Genomic DNA, 19989 nt, shown 5'->3' with positions numbered 1-19989 from the left:
TTGCCAAAAGTCGGGATTTTCACTGACATTTTGCCATTTTCCACCCAGACGCTGCTTATGACTGCGGTATTCCAGATATATTCAGGAAATCCCATACGTATGGCAACCCTACACTAATCGCCCGGTATGGTGCAGGGGTTAGGCCTGAGTAACCAAGGTTCAAATCCCCACTCAGCCATGAAGGAGGAACAGAGCACAGTGGTAGTACATCTCCTTTACATGCAGAAGGTGTCAAGGTTCAATTCTTCCAAAACGTTCAGAAACCAAGCCATGGCTTCCAGTTGGATGCAGGAAGCTCCTGCAGCCAATCAGAAGCCGTGTCGGACTTTCGGGCTCCAAAGAACGTTCACAAACCGGAACACTCACTTCCAGGTTTGTGGCATTCGGGATCCAAGGTACGACTGTACTCTAAATTATATGCTGCTTTCAGTAAATCTTGGAATTGGGTCCAGTTTTAACTTCTCGTCAACAATACTATAATTTCAAACAAATGCAATTGTTTCTCAGTAGCATGGATTTTCAAAGGACATTTGGTCATTAGGTAAAAAGAGTATCGAAGTTTAGTTCCAATAACCCACATGGATGGAAAAATTAGGTAAAAAAGTTTTACTCACATACAACGGAGCTTGCTGTGGATTAAGTTTCATGACCCAGAACGCTGAAAAAGAAAGGAAAGAAAAAAGAAAAAAGGATTACCAGAATAATTTTCCAACATCCACATCACAAAAATAACATCCACTTGATGAAGTGGCATCTAGTACATAAAAGTTTGTGCTTATGTGTTAAGGTTTCACAAGATTCGGTCCAATATTTTAAAAAAGAACAAACACTAAAAATTCATACATTATTTCCAAGATCATTCATGGTCATGCTTAAAAATACTTTGAAGGTGTTATTTTACTCAGTTTCTCAATGGCAAATGTTTTTGTTGGGGGTTTTTTTTTTTAGTCAAACACAGTGGAACAAATTAGAGAAACGTCATCTGAAGGTTTTCAAGACACAAAATGCTGAAATATATACCGTATTTTTCGTCCCATAGGACGCTCCGTCCCATAGGACACACCTAGTTTTTGGGGGGGGAAATAAAGGAAAAAATGTTTTCCTTTATTTCTCCCCCAAAACCAGGTCGGGGAACAGCGGGATGGCGGCGCTGCGCCTCTCCGCCGTCCCCCGAGCTTGTGGGGCTGGCCAATGTCTGCCCGGCGCGAGGGGCGCTCTGCTTCAGGGCGCCCCGCGCGCCGGGCGGCAGGCTGCTATCCGCAGCCTGGGGAGCCCTGCGGGAACTCCCGTAGGGCTGCCTAGGCAGCAGATGTGTTCCCGAAGCGCCGGGCGCTCTGCTTTCAGCGCGCCCGTGCTCCGGGAAGCAGGCTGCTATCCGTAGCCTAGACAGCCCTGCGGGAACTCCCACAGGGCTACCTAGGCTGCGGATGTCTTCCTGAAGCCTGGAGAGCGAGAGGGGTTGGTGCGCACTGACCCCTCTCGCTCTCCAAGCTTCAGCGAAAGCCTGCATTCGCCCCATAGGACACACCCAGATTTCCCCTTCTTTTTTGGAGGGGAAAAAGTGTGTCCTATGGGGCAAAAAATACGGTAGATTTACACCCTTAAGTGTGGAGTAGTGGTTAAGAGCAGTGGACTCGTAATCTGGTGAACCGGGTTTGCATCTCCGCTCCTCCACATGCAGCTGCTGGGTGACCTTGGGCTAGTCACACTTCTCTGAAGTCTGTCAGCCCCACTCACCTCACAGAGTGTTTGTTGTGGGGGAGGAAGGGAAAGGAGAATGTTAGCCGCTTTGAGACTCCTTAGGGTAGTGATAAAGCGGGATATCAAATCCAAACTCCTCTTCTTCTTCTTAAGAGAACAATCCTAAAGTCATTATTGACAATCACAGTTGACACAGATGCATACCTAAGTCACAGTACTCAACTAGCTGCCTTTGAATGTGACAGCTACACCTGTCAATGCAAATGTACCTCACCTTCCAGGGTTGCTAGATGCAAAAAAAAACAGCAAAGACAAAACCAGGGGTCTTGAAATCTGCAAGCACCTTTTATGTGGCTGAGGTCTGGAGCATGCCAATAGCTGCCATTAGGAACTTCACTTTCAACTTTCCCCACACGCCATCTGCTTAACTTATCAGAAAACTAACCTATCACTGGTTAACAAGAAACATTTTAAGTATTCCCCTAGTATCCTGACTAAAAGAATGTCCACATTGCCTGGGAGAATATGCAAAGCAAAACTTTAGGCACACAAGACAACATAGTTGTGTGTTTATTTGATGACCTGAACTGATACTGAATCAATGCGAGAGAGAAACTCATTGGGATCTCCAGAACATGCAGCTGCCTCTTTCTGCCTGACCTTTAACCTAATCAAATCAGGATCTCTGAAATGATTTAATCTACTTAAAGCCCTAAACGAAGGTGTCAAATGCCCAAGGCACTGCCACCTCCACCCATTATCCCTTGTTAGAAGGACTCAAGGTTAGAATCCTCCAGCAGATATCTGCACACTATTTGCTACTTCCAGAGTCACACAGTAAAGTCATGGTCCATAAGAAATATTCTCAAATCCATTATAAAGGCAATACTTTTATTAGGCCAACAAAAAAAACACGCACAGAGTTCTTCACTGCCCATCAAAGAACTTATGTCTAAGGATGGAGACACTACAGGGTAATAAGTTTTTGTGTTGCCAGGTATGGGGAAACAACCACTGTTGTATTTCTTGTTCTCAGCAAGATGCAAAAATAACGGCTTCGACAGCACCCATCTCCACTTACCACCACCCTGGTCTGTTTACCACCCTAACTATATAAAAAAAGTTCTGCACAACATGGAAACTTGGTCTACTAAAGTTCCCCCCCCCCAACTTGTTTCATCCTCTCCCCCCCCCCCCAGCTGCTTTGTAGTGACCAGCATATGAAATCCAATTTCCATCTGTTTTGGAATCTGTCACAAATTTGATTATTAGTTTTCTTTGTTGCCCAACAACCAATTTCCCCAGGTATAAACATGTGATGCATATAATTTGCCCCATGGAACACTGCAACTCTAAGCTCAAGACCCCAAAATTAAAAACTCTGCCTTTCCATCAGATTGCATCAATAGGGGAGATGGGAAACAGACCTTACTTACTCCATCAGTTATGATATGGCAGACCAGCTCCTACCCCTGAACAGTGCAAGCTGGTACATGTAAGAACAACTGTTCAAGAATTGGCGATTGAGCTTGATTTTTCCTCTTCCTTCCCTATTCCATTTCCCTTGTGTGTTGTGTTTTTAAGATTGTAAGTCTGTGGGCAGTGACTGTTTCATTTTAATTGACAGTATGTAAGCTACTATGGAGCCTTTTTTACTTGTCTACAGAGCAAAAGGAAAGGAGGAGCTTTTTCTGCCTCCTCACTTCCGAGCCACTCTCTGAAGACTGCAGAAGAGACCCTCAATAGGAATATTAGGAGTGCATGCAGGGAAAGCATGGCTTTGTTTTTTGAAGTCTTCAGATGAGGCCTAGACCATATGAAAAATTAACATAACATTTTAGCTGCGGGTCATTCATTTTCAGCTTTGTATCCTTGTTATAAAAAAAGCACGCCTAGACATTCCATTGTTGAGCCCATAACCTAGGTTTAAGGTGCCGTTCAGCTCCTAGCTTTCGTATCTCAGTTTCTAACACTGCCTGGCGGGTAGACAGGACCTGTTGTTGGAACAGACATGCAGCCTCACACAGCAGATCCTGGAATCCTGATCCCTGGGCCTTGTCCCTGAACTGTGATTGGGGAACCTTGAAGCACTTCTCCTAAGTTGTTTTGATCCTTGCCTCATCGCTGGAGCCTTAGGGCATCTGGACTGATTCCTGCTCTCCTACTTTTGCTGCGTTTGCACTGTCAAATTGCTAGAATAAAGCTTGGCTTCTTTACTTACAAGAAAGTGCACCTGCTGTGATTCTTGGGCAGGAGCCAGGACTCTGAGCTACAGTTTTCCCCTGTGTGAGTATAGGGTTAAGTACACACACATTGCTCTGATCTGATCACATTCAGTCTCCCTACTATCCAGGGCTACTTCATTAGACTAAATAAAACTTGCCAGCAGGCTAATACATATGGGTAAGTGGGCCACAACCCCACCAACCTCAGTTTGTCACCAACCCATCCTCACCAGGCTACAATCAGCCCAGGAGATGGTCCTGACTATCAGCCAGGTCTCCACGTTGCCCTTGCAGAACTCAGGGAGGAAGATTGAGAATAAACTAGAATCATTTGGCTCAAGCAATCATAGGCTCTTGCTCCACTAGCCATTTACTCTGGCGCCCCCTACTGCTGGCCTCCCTGCCTTCCGCTCTACTATTCCCCTACTAGCATCCATTGCACTCCATGCATCTCCTGTGTCACACTAAGTTTAGCCCAAAGAACAACTAAGAATATAATTTTTTGGTTGGTTCCAATAAATGGGAAACCTTTGGCCCTCCAGATGTAATTGAACCTTATCTCCCATCAGCCCAGCAAGCATGGTCAATGATCAGGGGTTATTATCCGATTGTGGAGTTTGATAATCGACTGACAATACTTCCTCTGCTTTTTCTATAGCTAAACTTATTTGCTATTGCCACTACCCCACTTCCTTGTTTAATCCATCTAATTTTATTTTTCATTCAAAGTTATTAATGCTTCAATACCGGAAATGAAAAAGTAATTTTAAAAAACAGCATCACTTTAAATGTGTGTATTTAAAAAGCACTCTAGTATCCTTTGGGCATCTGTATGGGTTTCTTAAGAAACACTAAGTTGAACAAGCCTCTTAAAGATTTGTCAAACGCAGGGACGCCTTACAGTTTGAAAAGCATAACCATACTTGGTTGCCTCTTACCTTAATAGCTCGTAGCTCATGCAAACCTCAGTTATTAACTGTTCCTTAAACGTTTTCAGAATCTGATAAAACTTCTCCATGTATGGCATTAGTATTGCTGTTATACAATTGTTATACGATTCTCCCATTTCACTCTCTGCCAGACGTACTACGCAAACAATTTGCTCCTGGTACATTTAACAAGACAGATTCTTTGCTCTGGTAACATCATCTTTTTCTTTTCTTGCAGAAACAGGATGCAGAGATTTATGGGAAGGAATAGAGCACTGTGAATAAGAAAGCATTCAATTCAAAATATTAAGGCTATTTTTAGGAAGGGTTGCATGACAATGCCCAAAAATGTTTCCTTTTCAAATTTTGGAAGAAGGCACAACACAACAGGACCTTGTCCTCTTTTTAGCAGGCATCTGTATTACTGATTTAAACAAGATTTAATAACCATTCACACGCCCCAAGCATGGTGGATGGAAGCCATAGGAATTCTTAGCAACCCTGCAAAACTAAATTTCCCAGAATTCTCTAGTGGAATCCATGACAGCTAAACTAGTATAAAATGGTACACATCTTCGGTATACAGTGGTACCTCTAGATGCAAACGGGATCCGTTCCGGAGCCCCGTTTGCATCTAGAAGCAAACGTAACCAGCGACGGCACTTCTACGCATGCGCGTGACGTCATTTTGAGCGTCTGCGCATGCGCAAGCGGCAAAACCTGGAAGTAACGCGCTCCATTACTTCTGGGTTGCCGCAGAGCGCAACTCGAACGCACTCATCCCGAAGAACATTCAACCCGAGGTATGACTGTAAATACACCCAGAGCTGTGTATCCTGTTTATTTTCCAAGCTAAAAATATTCAAGTTTTGGAATGGGCAAAAACTACAAATTGAGTCAGTTTCCCACAAATTAGCACAACTTGCCTATTTGGGTTTTGCTAATCAGCGGGAGGTAAGGAGCAGCTATGCAGGGCAGCAAGTGACAAACCTCTTGAGGCCTAATTTCAAATCACATTTCTATTACCTCTGGTTTTAATAAGCATTGCTCATGCTGCATCTTATCACAATGCAGGGGTACTAAAAACTTTGCTCTTTTTTTCCCCTTTGAGATGAAACCCAAGAAAACTGAAGCCTTGGCAGAAACACCACATTCTACATTATTCAGTGCTCCTGCAGAATCACTACAAACTCTCAGCCCCGGCTGAGTACATGCTACCCATTGAAGTGTACCAACATCACAGAAGAGGGAGCCTGTTGTGTCTGATTGTGCATGCTCATGGTTAATGTGAATTAAGCCATTCTCAGGCATTATTATAGCTCTGCCCAAGAGGAGTCTGACCCATTCATCCCTGATTCTTTGTGGCACAGGGAAAACCTGCAGTTTAGTGCAGAGAATCTGCAGAAGGTCTCAGATTCAATCCCCAACATCTCCCAGGGAGGGCGCCGAGAGAACCCTACCTGAGAGAACCCTACCTGAAACCGTGAAGATCTGCTGCCAAATCAGTGTAGGCCAGTCATTCCCAACCTGGTGCCCTCCAGATCTTACATTTCGGTGTTCCACATGAAGCTCAAATCCAAATATACAGCAAAGAGCCTGGTGCCTAGATCCAGCTTCAGATCTACTCCACTAATCTCAGCAAGAAACAAACTTTCCCACTGAGGAATTAAAACCCATGTGTTGCAAAATAAATAAATAACCTGTTTCTTTAAAAAACAACAACAAGAACACAATGTAAGTCAAGAGTTTTGTTTAAACTCGTTTAATGGACAAAATCTCCAGTGAAGAGAAACCGGACACATTTCTGATCTCCGTGTTTTAGCAGACATGCCAAGTGGCCGATACCAAAATAATTACATTGAGTACTGTATGGAGATACACTAGGCTTTTACCCAATTAGCATACAACAGGTCATCTAGGGGTGCTGAGGTCAAATAAGAGGGAGCAAACAACACCAAACCAGTGGCAAGGTTGCACAAGTTTTAAGAACCAGTCTGCATATGAAGAGAACTGGGATGGGTGGCAGAACATCATACACAGGGGCTGTGGTTTGCACATGGTAAAACACAGCTGTACCCAGGGCTGGATATTTGCTGGAATTCCATAGGAGAAAAGAATATGAAACTGTATTCAGAATTCAGCTTCGGAACATCACCTATCATTTTATGTGAAATCAAGTATCTAGACCTTGTGGCTGCAAATATTTACTTGAAAGTTTCTGAGCGACACTTACCAGATTCTAAGAAACCAAGCAGCCAAGTAAGATTTCCACTAGGTGAAATCTTGGGGCGGGGATTCAGTGCTCTGAATAGTTTCTTGCCTTTCCCCAGTAACAGAAAACCCAGATTTTCTGGGTGCAAAAACTGAAGAAAAGCAAAAAAAAAATTTTTTTAAATGCTCAATTTCCCTAAATTTATAGTGAGCGCTAAGGATAGCAAGATCTGTCAGTTTTTGTTCTCTCGGTTACTCACTTTTTCCAATCTTAAATTTAGTTCTCCAAATTTCTGCAAGAAGTTGTGGTTTATAAAATCCTCATGAAAACTTACCAGTGCTTTAGTGCAAATTTCTCCTCATCATTTTTCTATGCAGTTTTGACTAATGTACGTATTTCTGCAAGCAATTTTTCTTTAGACAGTGAGTTGTTGTATCTTATTTTCATTAATATATTCATCTGTAGGTATACTTTTACCTAATATATGTGTTTTTGTAAACAATGGTTGGTTGGAGAACTGCGAAATTCAAACAAGCACAATTTCGAAGGATGGCTGTGTTTTGGTTCTCATATTGCTTCAGAAAGTGCGGATTTGACAGATTCATCTTTAGAGGCGAACTGAATCAAATTTCTCCCCCATCCCCACAGAGCACAGAACTTAGCTTTTCTTTGTGCAAAATCTGGATTTCCTGGGTACAGAATTCATTATGTAATCACACGTAGAACTTTCTTAAAACCAGGGCTATTGGCTACAAATGACTTGGCCACATGACAAGGGATGACAACACGATGTCTAGGAGAAAGGACTACGTTTGGAGTAGTCCAAAGGAAGTTATGCAAGGGAAGCTCACTGGGGCAAAACAGTTACAGAGACAAAAGTGGAACTTGCTTATAAGTGAGCTATTCAAAGCAGCAAAAAAAAAATTGTAAAGGAAGGGGGGAAGTAGAGGAAGAGACCACAGATGGGTGGTGGGAGAAAAGAGGTGAGAGATGCAAGCTTAAAGTCTAAACAAAGGAACAATTGTGTTGCATCCTTGACGTTTAACAAGGATGTTTACAGAGCCTCAAGGGAAGATGATCACTGTCAGTGGCTGCTCAAAGCATGAAAGGGTTTGGCTTTTTTTGGTTCTCCTGCTCAGGAGGAGTCTTGGGGTGGGAGGAGGCGGTTGTGGGGAGTTGATTTCCCTACAACAGTGTCTTTCAAGCTCTCCTGCTAGGCTCACAAAAGAATAATCAGTAAGGGCAGACAAATGTCCCACGACAATAGCATGGCTGATCTTACACTGCTGGGGAGTGTCGGGCACATCCCAGGGCATGCCCTAAGATCAACAAAGAGCAATGCTGAGGTCCAGCTCGCTTGGCTGTCGCCCTGCACATCACAGAGACATGTCCAACTATCAGGGTCAGTCCTACCATTAGGCAGAGGGAGGCGGCAGATGCTGGGGAAAGGGAAAGGAACAGAGGTGATGCGCTCGGTTAGCGGGGACCCTAGGGTGCAGGAGCTATGAGGGCGCGCATCTGGATAATCGGACACAGCATTGTGCATTGGGCCAGGGTCCGCACCATCAATTCCGGTCTCGGGCCGCACCTTAACTACATCAATATGTCTTGGAACTCTCGGAGGGGAATGCGCTGGGCCGGAATGTTGCCCGCAATTAGGGCCAGAGCGGCAGCGGTGGGCCCCCCCCGGATGCTTTAGTTATCCAGTTTGGCGAAAAGGATTTAGCTTACAGAAAGGCAGTTGACTTGGTGTGGCATCTCTTTAGTGACTTTGAGGAACTTAAGGCCTCTTATCCAAACATCACCATTCTTTGGGCCTTGTTGATGGAAAGCCGGGTTTGGAGAGAGAGCAGGTGCCCGATAGCCACAAATAAGGCTAGGAAAGCCTTGGATCGGGCGGTGGTGCGTAGAGTGGCAGCCCTGGGTGGGTGGGTCACTGACCACCCGGGCAACTGTGAGGCCCTCTACCGGCTTGATGGCGTGCATCTTTCGGATGCGGGAAATGATATTTGGCTTGATGGCGTGCATCTTTCAGATGCGGGAAATGACATGTGGCTGACTGATATAGCAAAGGGTGTAAGGGATTGGTTTCAGGCATGAGAGTATTGGCGGCGAGCGATTGCTCGTGTGGCGGTAGGCATTGGTAAGAAGGGGTTAAGAGGATGTGGGGGGGGGAGGAACGCCATCACCTCCCCCCAGTGAGCGAAGGGTGGTCCGTTAAAGGACTCCAGGGGGCGTGGCCCTGTCCGAAGCCTATGGAGGTGTGGGCCAAAGGCACGCCCCTGAGCGGTGACCCGGGGGAGCTCCTAGTCGACGTGCCTTGGCAGGAGACTCCCCCGATATAGTGTTAACCCTTCCCCGTGTCTCCAGCAAATGGGCTGGAGCCGGATAGTCGTTAGGACCAATGCCTAAGCCAATGCCTCTCATTCCTGAATTCAATAAAGTTGTGGCCTAATTCGCCCATTTAACCTTAAGCTATGGTGTCTCGTGTCTTTATTTATCCTGGTGGGGGGCGGGAACTCGCCACGCAAAGCCACTTCCGGCCTGCCCAGGAGGTGGGGTTGCGGGCTTCACGCCCACCCCCCACGTGAGCGGGGGCTGGTTTCAGCCCCCGTGAGAGCAGGGGGTCTGCCCTATTTAGGGCCGGCACGGAGGGGGCTCGCCCTCTTTTCGCCGGCTAGCCCCCACGTTTTCCCACCCTCCCTCCCTTTAGGTGGGCTTTAGGTAGGTCTCTGACTTTGCTATGGACTTCGGTCCGTCGCCACATGGGGCATGGTAGGAATTTTTCCCAATTGGCAATTTACAGCCATTTGGTTTTTCGCCTACCTCGTAGCAACTCGTCACAACTCTTCGGCATTGGCGGTAGGCATTGGTAAGAAGGGGTTAAGAGGATGTGGGGGGGGGGGGAGGAACGCCATCACCTCCCCCCAGTGAGCGAAGGGTGGTCCGTTAAAGGACTCCGGGGGGCATGGCCCTGTCCGAAGCCTATGGAGGTGTGGGCCAAAGGCACGCCCCTGAGCGGTGACCCGGGGGAGCTCCTAGTCGACGTGCCTTGGCAGGAGACTCCCCCGATATAGTGTTAACCCTTCCCCGTGTCTCCAGCAAATGGGCTGGAGCCGGATAGTCGTTAGGACCAATGCCTAAGCCAATGCCTCTCATTCCTGAATTCAATAAAGTTGTGGCCTAATTCGCCCATTTAACCTTAAGCTATGGTGTCTCGTGTCTTTATTTATCCTGGTGGGGGGCGGGAACTCGCCACGCAATAGCATGGCTGATCTTACACTGCTGGGGAGTGTCGGGCACATCCCAGGGCATGCCCTAAGATCAACAAAGAGCAATGCTGAGGTCCAGCTCGCTTGGCTGTCGCCCTGCACATCACAGAGACATGTCCAACTATCAGGGTCAGTCCTACCATTAGGCAGAGGGAGGCGGCAGATGCTGGGGAAAGGGAAAGGAACAGAGGTGATGCGCTCGGGACAAAGTCGTGTGAACCACATAGCAGGCCCTGCACCCTCTAAGTCATGGGTGGGGAACCTCCAGATGTTGCTGAGCTTCATCTCCCATCGGCCCCAGCCAGTGCAGCCAATAGCAAAGCCGGATGGGAGTTGTAGTCCAACATCATCTGGAAGGCCTCCCTGTTTCAAGGGAGCAACACACCCCATTAGGAAAACTTCTGCTGATTGCTACACTTTGGGTGATTTCTATCAGGCAACTATTATTATTATTATTTCATTAATTGTTATTGATTAAAAACAGGCAATTTATACTACCGGATCAAGCTAATAGTTCAGCTGAGTTGTTTAAAGGGTTGTATAACAATGCTGGAGAAGCAGGATTGCACTTGCACAATAGGACTTCCAATTTCCACTCCTCACCCCATGTCTTGTCATCAGCATTGAGACGGGGAAGACCTGCTCCCTGCCTTGCAGGTCTTTTTCCACCTGGCCTGAGAGGGGAGGGCCCTGACTGACGCTAGTTACAAAAGCTGAGACTGCTGAACAGAGTGCTATTTAGGGGTTTCTGTTGGCGCAGGGAGTGTTGTTGCTGTTGCTGGTTTTGATATTGTTTTTGTATCTTTATTTTATACCTTTTTATGATTGAATAATAAAAATAAAATACAACAACAATGTTTGTAATCCGCCCATCTGACTGGGTTGTCCCAGTCACTATGGGCAGCTTTCAGCATATATAAAAACATAGTAGAAATTGTTTAATTTGGTTGTGTCTTTTGGGGTGTTTTACTGTTTTTTACTGCTTTTGTTATGTTTGTAGTTATGTTGTTTTTTCATGTTGTAAGCCACCTTGAGCATGGTTTTAACTATGGAAAGGTGGCATACGAATAACATCATGTATGTATGTATGTATGTATGCCACCCCTACCCCCAAATCTGCTCCAGAGGGTCCCCCACCTGGAGAGGAAAGGAAAGGAAGAGGAAGTTTTGATGTGCACAAATCGGTATGTTGTGCCAGTGGAGCTGCAGTGTTGGATAATACTGAAATCTGTTGTTGTTTTGAAGAGATACAGAAGAGGTCAGCCTCTAGTAACTTCCATTGGCTCGTTGGGCACCCTTCACAGAAAAGTGCAATACTTTCAAAATCCCTGGGAACAGATCATGCTGAAGATAGGACACTGGAGAATGCTGCTGCTGCTGCTGCTGCTGCTGATTTATTTAATTTATGTACTGCCCTATACCGGGAGGTCTCAGAGCAGTTCACATAAAAGGGTCACAGTATATAAAATTAAAATAAAAGCAATAACTCAATAATGCCGCCCCCCCAAAAGAGCCACATTTTAAAAGGGTATAAGGGTATTTTAAAAGTTGATCAGGTCAACCAAAGGCCTGGTTAAAAAGGAACATTTTTGCCTGGCGCCTAAAGGTGTATAATGAAGGCACCAGGTGAGTCTTCCAGGGGAGAGCATTCCACAGACGGGGAGCCACTGCAGAGAAGGCCTGTTCTTGTGTTGCCTCCCTCCAGACCTCTCGATTAAGAAGCTCAAGCTCAGAGCTGTTGGTGGAAGACTCAGCAAATCATCAGGGCACAAGACACCCAAAACAGGCCAACGTCATTAGCAAAATACAGACATGAAAGAAAATAAACAAAGCTGCTTTTTAAAGCAGACAATATTTTTACAAAAAGGCCGCACTAAAGTTAAAAGCAAGGCACGCCTATGCCTTCTTCAGAACTGTTTTGAGAGGAGCTCCACAAACTGATCTCTTCCGTGTTTAAATTGCAACCCCAGTTTCTGGCTTCCTGATGAGAGCCAACAACTCTTAAGATGTGCAACACTCACAGAGCACCAAGGTATGTTCCCCAGCAGTATCCTGTCTGCCGCAAAGGGAATTGCACTGCACCACCCAGAATGTAGTCAGGCAGCACCTACAACAGGAGCTGGTCTGGGCTGCAACTGGATTATACAGTACTTAGAAAAGACAAGTGAAGAAGAAGAAGAAGAAGAAGAAGAAGAAGAGAGTTTGGATTTGATATCCCACTTTATCACTACCCGAAGGAGTCTCAAAGTGCCTAACATTCTCCTTTCCCTTCCTCCCCCACAACAAACACTCTGTGAGGTGAGTGGGGCTGAGAGACTTCAAAGAAGTGTGACTAGCCCAAGGTCACCCAGCAGCTGCATGTGGAGGAGCGGAAACGCGAACCCAGTTCACCAGATTACGAGTCTACCGTACCGCTCTTAACCACTACACCACATTGGATTCCCCAACACTCTAGCCTACCTCTCTTCTCAGTGATGCTCTGCACATCTTAGTGAGCACACATAACTGTGCATGCACAAGCCCTCTCCTGCAATTCCTTAGCTCTGTTTTGCCCAACAATGACACTTCATGTAGCCATACAGCATCACTGCTATGATTTGGCAACCCTATTCATCTCCTCTGTGCAAGGTACCAACTAGGGCTGTGTCAGGGAACTGCCATCAGTGCCAGAGGGAGAGAGCAAAATCCAGAGGGATTCCGGAGAGTGTCCCGGGATTGGGAGAGGCAGCCCATCTTCTGGGGAAGAGAATCAGCGTAGCACCAGTGGAGAAGGGGGGGCAGATGGGGGAAGCGGCGAGGCGATCCCATGACTCCTTGCCGGGGACCAGCAGGGAGAGTAGAGGTCCTCCGCTGCCTACGCCCTCCTTGCGCAAAAGGCTTCCGCGCTGAGAGTAGGCGGAGACTAGGCGTCAAAGAGCTTCTGTGCTGGAAGAAGTTTAAGAAATGCCCACTGACGGATTCTGCCAGCGATTGAGACAGCCACGGGTGAGTGGCTGTCCGGACAGGAAAGGTTCACTCAGGCAATCCAGCCAGGTGTTTGCACCGGCTTACGCACGAGCAACCCCTAGAACCATTACAGGCTGCAACAATCAGGTTGACTAATTAAAATCAGGAAGGTGGCTTTAAAAATGACTTGTATCAAACAAATCTTAACATAAAAAACACATAGGTAGAATGTGCACTTATACAAGAGGTAACCCCCTCTCACGGACAGGCAGGGCAGAATGCCTCTTCTATGATGGCAGTGGCAGTAACATAGCTAAAAACAGAAGTATTTTTCCTTACGCAAATTGCTTTTTATGCATATGCAACTATAAGGTAAAGGTAAAGGGACCCCTGACCATTAGGTCCAGTCATGGCCGACTCTGGGGTTGTGGCGCTCATCTCACTTTATTGGCCGAGGGAGCCGGCACACAGCTTCCAGGTCATGTGGCCAGCATGACTAAGCTGCTTTTGGCAAACCAGAGCAGCACACGGAAGCGCCGTTTACCTTCCCGCTGGAGCGATACCTATTTATCTACTTGCACTTTGATGTGCTTTCGAACTGCTAGGTTGGCAGGAGCAGGGACCGAGCAACGGGAGCTCACCCCGTCGCAGGGATTCGAACTGCCAACCTTCCGATCGGCAAGTCCTAGGCTCTGTGGTTTAACCCACAGCACCACCCGTGCCCCTTATATGCAACTATAGGCAGATTTAATTTATGTTTAAAACCAACTCAATTAAGCTTGCTAAGATGTTCTTAATAGGGCCAACCGCCTCAATTTCATCATCAATTTCCCAAGAAGCTCTCTTTCACAGCTTAAACCTCCATCCTCTTCAACCTGCCATTAGATACTTCTTAGGAACATGTGAATATAGGAAACTGCTTTATACTGCATGATAGCATTTGTCCACTCAAGTCATTAATAGCCACAGTGACTGGTTGCTGCCTCATCACAACTAACAGGAACAGCAACTCCAGAATTGCAAGACTGGTACAGAAGCAGATAGGATTTCCTAAGCAAATCAGTTTTTTTAAAAAAACAAAACAAAAAACTGGAGGGTTGGGAGAGAGAATGAGAACTTTAAAGAGAAGAGCTAAAGCTCAGGGGGTAGAGGATTCACTTTGCATTCAGAAGGTCCCTGGCATCTCCCAATCCTGGAGATCTGCTGCCAACTGCTGTGAACCTACTGAGCAAGATGGACCAATGGTCAGTACAAAGGCAGCTTCCCCTGCGCCTAAAAATAATCTTTCTGCAAATAGCTCAATGTGGTTCCAGGAAGAAATGTTGCAAAGTTTTCAACACGCCTCACTCAAAATTCCAAGAAATGCAGCCTCCAGCTCCCTCATCCAAGGAAGTGCTGCAAGCAGACAAAACAGGGACAAGAAGTAAATAATGCCAATAGACATCTTATCGGCCATCCTCTGAGGGAAGGGAGGACAGCAATAGCTTTCCTCCTCTTTGAATCCAGGCGTCTTGCTCTTCTCCTCCATTCCACTTCTGTCCATTCTGCAAAAGACCCCACTCCCACAAACACCATTTTAGAAACCCTGCCAGGAAGCAACTGTCTGCCACTCACCATTCTTGCCCTTTCTGCACTCTCGTTTCGGATAAAGCAGAAATATTGTCGATGCGGTAAGGGGTGTGTAAAAGGATTATCAGCTGGCTCTAATAATACTGACTGAGCTCACCCTCGTCATAAGCCTCTTTCCCTTGTCCAGAATCTGTAACACAATGCTCACTGTTTTACCACAAGTATTGATGCACATAGCTGAACGGAGAATACACAATTGCCTGCCCGCGATGACTCAATCTACTTTTCAGAAAGGTATGCGGAACTGAAAGCCAAAGCTAGATAACTCTATTCTGTGACTATTTTTATGCAGTGGCCCTTTCCAAACATAGCCTTGTTCTATCTGCTATCAAATTGGAAAATAAAGCAGCAACTCAATAGTTCCTTAAGACAACTAAACAACTTCTGACTTGTCCAGAATACAGCCGCACCAAGTGTTTGTTGTGATATGTTCCAACTGCGAAGCCCCAGTAATGCTGTACCAGAGATCGTTTGCACTATACTCTGAGAACAATATCATGGTATTTTGGGGAACTGCAGTTTGTTATGGGTGCTGAGAGTTGTTAAGAGACACTCTATTCCCCTCACAGAGCTACAGTTCCCAGAGTTCCCTGTGAAGAGGGACTGACTACTTAACCACTCTGAGAACTATACCCATAGAGAGAAAAGGCACCATTTGGATTCTCCATCTTGAGCACCAACATTTCTGATTTTCTGTTCTAACGTGTTCTGCACTTCAGTACAGTGGTACCTTGGTTTATGAACTTAATCAGTTCTGGAAGTCCGTTCTTAAACCAAGGTGTGCTTTCCCATAGCAGCGGGAGACTCAATTTTAAAATGGAACACACTCAACATGAAGCAGAATATGTTCTGCTTCAAAGGCAAAGTTCACAAACCAAAACACGTACTTCCAGGTTTGCAGCGTTCTTAATCCAAGTTGTTCATAAACTAAGCTGTTCTTAAACCAAGGTACCACTGTCCCTCGATTTTGTGCGTGAGAGTGGTGCTGTTTGGAGACATAAGTATGGGCTCTTGGAGAATGAGGTGCATGTATGAGATTATGGGAGTATGTGTGCATTTATCTCACTGTTCTCCCTCTATAAACATACCCTCCCACTCAACACTCAAGAAATAGGGGGGAGGAAGTGGTTTTAGCTGGAATAAGCAGAGGTCAGACAGGCTGGAAAACCAACTAACCGATTCCACTTCTGGCCCAGCAATGTGGTTGGCGGTGGGTGAAATAAGGTACAGCCAGGGGCAAAATATTTCAAGAGCTAACATCCAACACAAGAACATACTTTTGTTCCGTTTAAATGCTTTTTGGAAAACTGCAGGGTTTTGTTGTTGTTTTTTTTGTTTAAAGTAGTAACAAGTATTTCAGAGTGCAAATTCACAAGGAGTACACTGAGTACATTGAAGCAAGATTTATCTTGCCACACCTGGAAGACTAAGTACTTAAGAGCAGCCCTGCTGGATCTGACCAATGGTCCATTCAGTCCTGCATCGTATTCTCGCAGTGGCCAACCAGATACCTACGGGAAATCTGCAAGCAGAATGCAAGCAACTGCTATTCAGTGGCACGCTCCCTCTGACACTGGGGGCCATGCAAAGCAATCCTGGCTAGTAGTCACCGAATTTGTCTTTTAAAGCCATCTAAGCTGTTGGGCATCCCCTCTCCTTGTGGAAGTGGGCTTCCTAGAGACAGGAGACTGGGCCTGATGGAGTCCTGCAATTTCCATACACCAGGGGTGGGGGCGTGCTTTAGGCTTGGCATTGATAATAGTCCCCCCAATGTCACACAACAAAAGATTTTTCAGACACACAGCGGGGTGGAGGGGCTTCCCAAAGCAATGTGTGATCCAGCTGTTCTGCTGCTCAAGAGCCAAAAATCAACACTGAGCATGTCAAAGTCAATGGGCTGTATCCAAGTTACAGCAGACACATTGAAATGAATGGACCTAAATTAAGCCACGTTGCTTTATTTCTTTAGGTGGAAGTCGGTGTCACAATAAATTTTAAAAAGCTTACTAAGGAGATCATTCCATCAGCATAAGCATTTCTGCTCACCAGACAAAACAATCTCCCTTCTTTCACAGGCAGACAGAAGCAGTAATGCTTCTGAACACCAGTTGCTAGAAACCACAGAGTCCTGCTTGGGTCCTGCTTTAAGATTTATTCCCCAGGCATCTGGGTGGCCATTGTGAGAACAGGATCCTGGACTAGATGGGCCATTGGCCTGATCCAGCAGCCTCTTTTTTATAATATTTTTTTGTTCTCCCTCCCCACCCCCAATTCTGTTCTGGAGGATTTTCCTGATACTTCCAAGCATTTGGGGAGAGGCAGGGGGAGAAATGTACAGTTGCACTAGTGGGACTTGTTGCTCTAGCACAGCAACTTGGTTGAATCTGACTCAATGGGTCTACTTTGAACAGGACTTGCCTTCCCTGTGTAAGCCCCTTGGACACAACTTTGGATCCCAGCTCATTACATGCATTACAGCATGAGCACCTGAGAATGTAAGAGACCTGCTGGATCAGGCAACAGGCTATCTAGTCTAGCATTCTGTGGTGTCAGGTCAATTGGAAATCTCCATAAAAAGATATAGATTATTATGTGTGTGTGTTTTTTAACTTACTGTAACTGCATGAAGCAGCATGCAAGCTCCAGCAACTTCTGCCAAACCCCAAGAATCAGGCACAGCAGATCACCATAAATTATGGCAGAGCCCTAGAGAAAAGAGAAAACATTGTGCATAAGTAGAAAACATGGAACTTACCAACAATACAATGACTAGTCTATTTAACTGTTTGGCATATATATTGATCCTTTATTAATTCAACATCTTTGTATTTAAACAAAACTTTCACTTTATTAACACATAAGAAGAAAAACAAAACAGAATGAAAATTAAGATTAAACACACACACACACACACACAGAGAGAGAGAGAGAGAGAGAGAGAGAACAAAAGTTGGGTTGTTTAATTCATATTCCCTGGGGGATTATTATTATTATTATTATTATTATTATTATTATTATTATGGTTGAGGTAGAAATATTTTTTAAAAGATTTAATCTATTTATAAATATAACCTGGAAGTCGTTGTTGTTGTTCTAAGGTGTTTTGTACTTCTGCAAACCTTGAAGTTTGGCAACACTGGCATTTGTGGCTGCTGCATTTTGGTGACATAAATATGTATCAATTTTTAAGGGACAATCGCAAGAACTTTCTGAAAGTGAAAAGGGTACAAACCCACCATTCAACTTTACCCAACAGTAATTCTCGTGCAATAAAATCTGCCCCAGATATTTTAATCACCTTTAACTGTAAATTAAGACCTAATCAAAATTTGAAGGGAAAGCGCTGCAAGAGAGATATAAATATTACTTGGGGAAATTCTCACCAAACTGGTAAATGCATACAAACGTCCCAGCCTTGACTGAGCTTACTACTTCTGGTTGCACATTTTGCAGTAAGGACTCACACGAACTGGTCCTCTGCACCCAAAAAATTGCCTCCGAATAGAAACCTATCATGACAGAATCCCGGACACACTAGGTTTCTATTTGCAAGGAACCTTTTCACATGGAAGGGCCCTCTTCAACCAGGTGAGCACAGCTCCAGGCAGGGATTTACCACTAACAATGAGAACTTGGTCAAGGGGCAGCAATAGCTGCAAGTGACTTAACTTGGCATAACTGGTGCCAAATGTACTGCTCTTGCTTTCCATTGGACCACATCAGCAAGGCAGAAGAGGGGTATTGTCTGGGGAGCCCAGGACCTCCATACACACTGCCCAGCCTTGCACTTGGGGGAGGTCACTTCAGTGATTGTTTAACTTCACCTCTGGAGACGCACTCCACTGTCTCTCAAGACAGATGGATGTCAACAATGCCATGTAAATATGAATCTAGACTCATGGTTTCAGAATTCAGAGCAGAATCAAAATGAACTTAGGCTTTAGGGATGCTCTAAAGCAGGCTTCCTCAAACTCGGCCCTCCAGATGTTTTTGGCCTACAACTCCCATGATCCCTATCTAGCAGGACCAGTGGTCAGGGATGATGGGAACTGTAGTCTCAAAACATCTGGAGGGCCAAGTTTGAGGAAGCCTGCTCTAAAGCAATGTTAGCAATTAAGTCCTATGTAGTATCAAATCAAGGTAGAGGTGAATCAGAGGAGGTGGGATGGGGTGATTTCACAAGAATGAAAAGAAGGCAGAAGGAACTACTCAGCCCCAGAGCCAAATCCTGATACTATGGTTCGGTTTCATATCTCCCAGCCACAATAACTTCTCTTTCCCCCACCCAGTGTTAGAGATATAAGATAGGCGCCAAATAGCTCCTTAAACCAGGGCTGCAGTCACCACAACAGAATGCCACGTTGCCATCTTGGAGCCAGATGGCTCAAAAGTCGTATTTTTCAATAGGACCTTTTGGTTCCTGAAATGCGTTCTGACTGTGCAGATAAGGTATAACTGATCCCCAGGCATACACCCACACACAGTAAAGATGCCAAGAGCCATCCTAACGCATGGGCATCTTTAAAGGTAAAGGGACCCCTGACCATTAGGTCCAGTCGTGACCGACTCTGGGGTTGCGGTGCTCATCTCGCTTTATTGGCCGAGGAAGCCGACATTTGTCCACAGACAGTTTTTCCAGGTCATGTGGCCAGCATGACTAAGCCGCTTCTGGCGAACCAGAGCAGTGCACGGAAACGCCATTTACCTTCCCGCCGGAGTGGTACCTGTTTATCTACTTGCACTTTGACGTGCTTTCGAACTGCTAGGTTGGCAGGAGCAGGGGCCGAGCAATGGGAGCTCACCCCGTCGCGGGGATTCGAACCACCGACTCTATTACCATGAGTGATCTCTTATAAATTACCATGTCACAAAGGGGATTTATTAGGTAAAGCTTATAAGCAATTAGCAATTTGACTAAGCCAGAAGTAGCAGCTGTTGCAATGTCTCTCAATAGGAAGCAAATTCTAACGATGATTAAAATAACTGGCCAAGCAGATCAAATTATGTCTGAATTATCTGAATTTTGAACCCTGTATAAAAGTATGCAAACTGGCAATTTTTAAGAGTTTTAAATA

General features: G+C 45.5%; 1 protein-coding gene across 5 annotated transcripts in view; it reads right to left on the bottom strand.

Annotated features, from left to right (window-relative positions):
- Positions 1–19989, bottom strand: part of AKAP13 (A-kinase anchoring protein 13) — a 245430-nt gene that overhangs the window by 166384 nt on the left and 59057 nt on the right. For all 5 annotated transcript variants that reach the window (XM_080980205.1, XM_080980207.1, XM_080980208.1 and 2 more), the window contains exons 2-3: positions 17529–17620; positions 615–658 (exon numbers count right to left, since the gene is read on the bottom strand). In XM_080980205.1, the coding sequence (XP_080836331.1) occupies positions 615–647 (33 nt within the window). In that variant the 5' untranslated portion in view covers positions 648–658; positions 17529–17620. The remainder of the gene's footprint in view (positions 1–614; positions 659–17528; positions 17621–19989) is intronic.

The sequence above is a fragment of the Podarcis pityusensis genome (genome assembly GCF_964106645.2).
Source record: "Podarcis pityusensis genome assembly, chromosome: 14".
In the NCBI taxonomy this organism is placed as follows: Eukaryota; Metazoa; Chordata; class Lepidosauria; order Squamata; family Lacertidae; genus Podarcis; species Podarcis pityusensis.
Note: the sequence above shows the minus strand (reverse complement) of the source record. Positions and strands in the feature narration are given on the sequence as shown.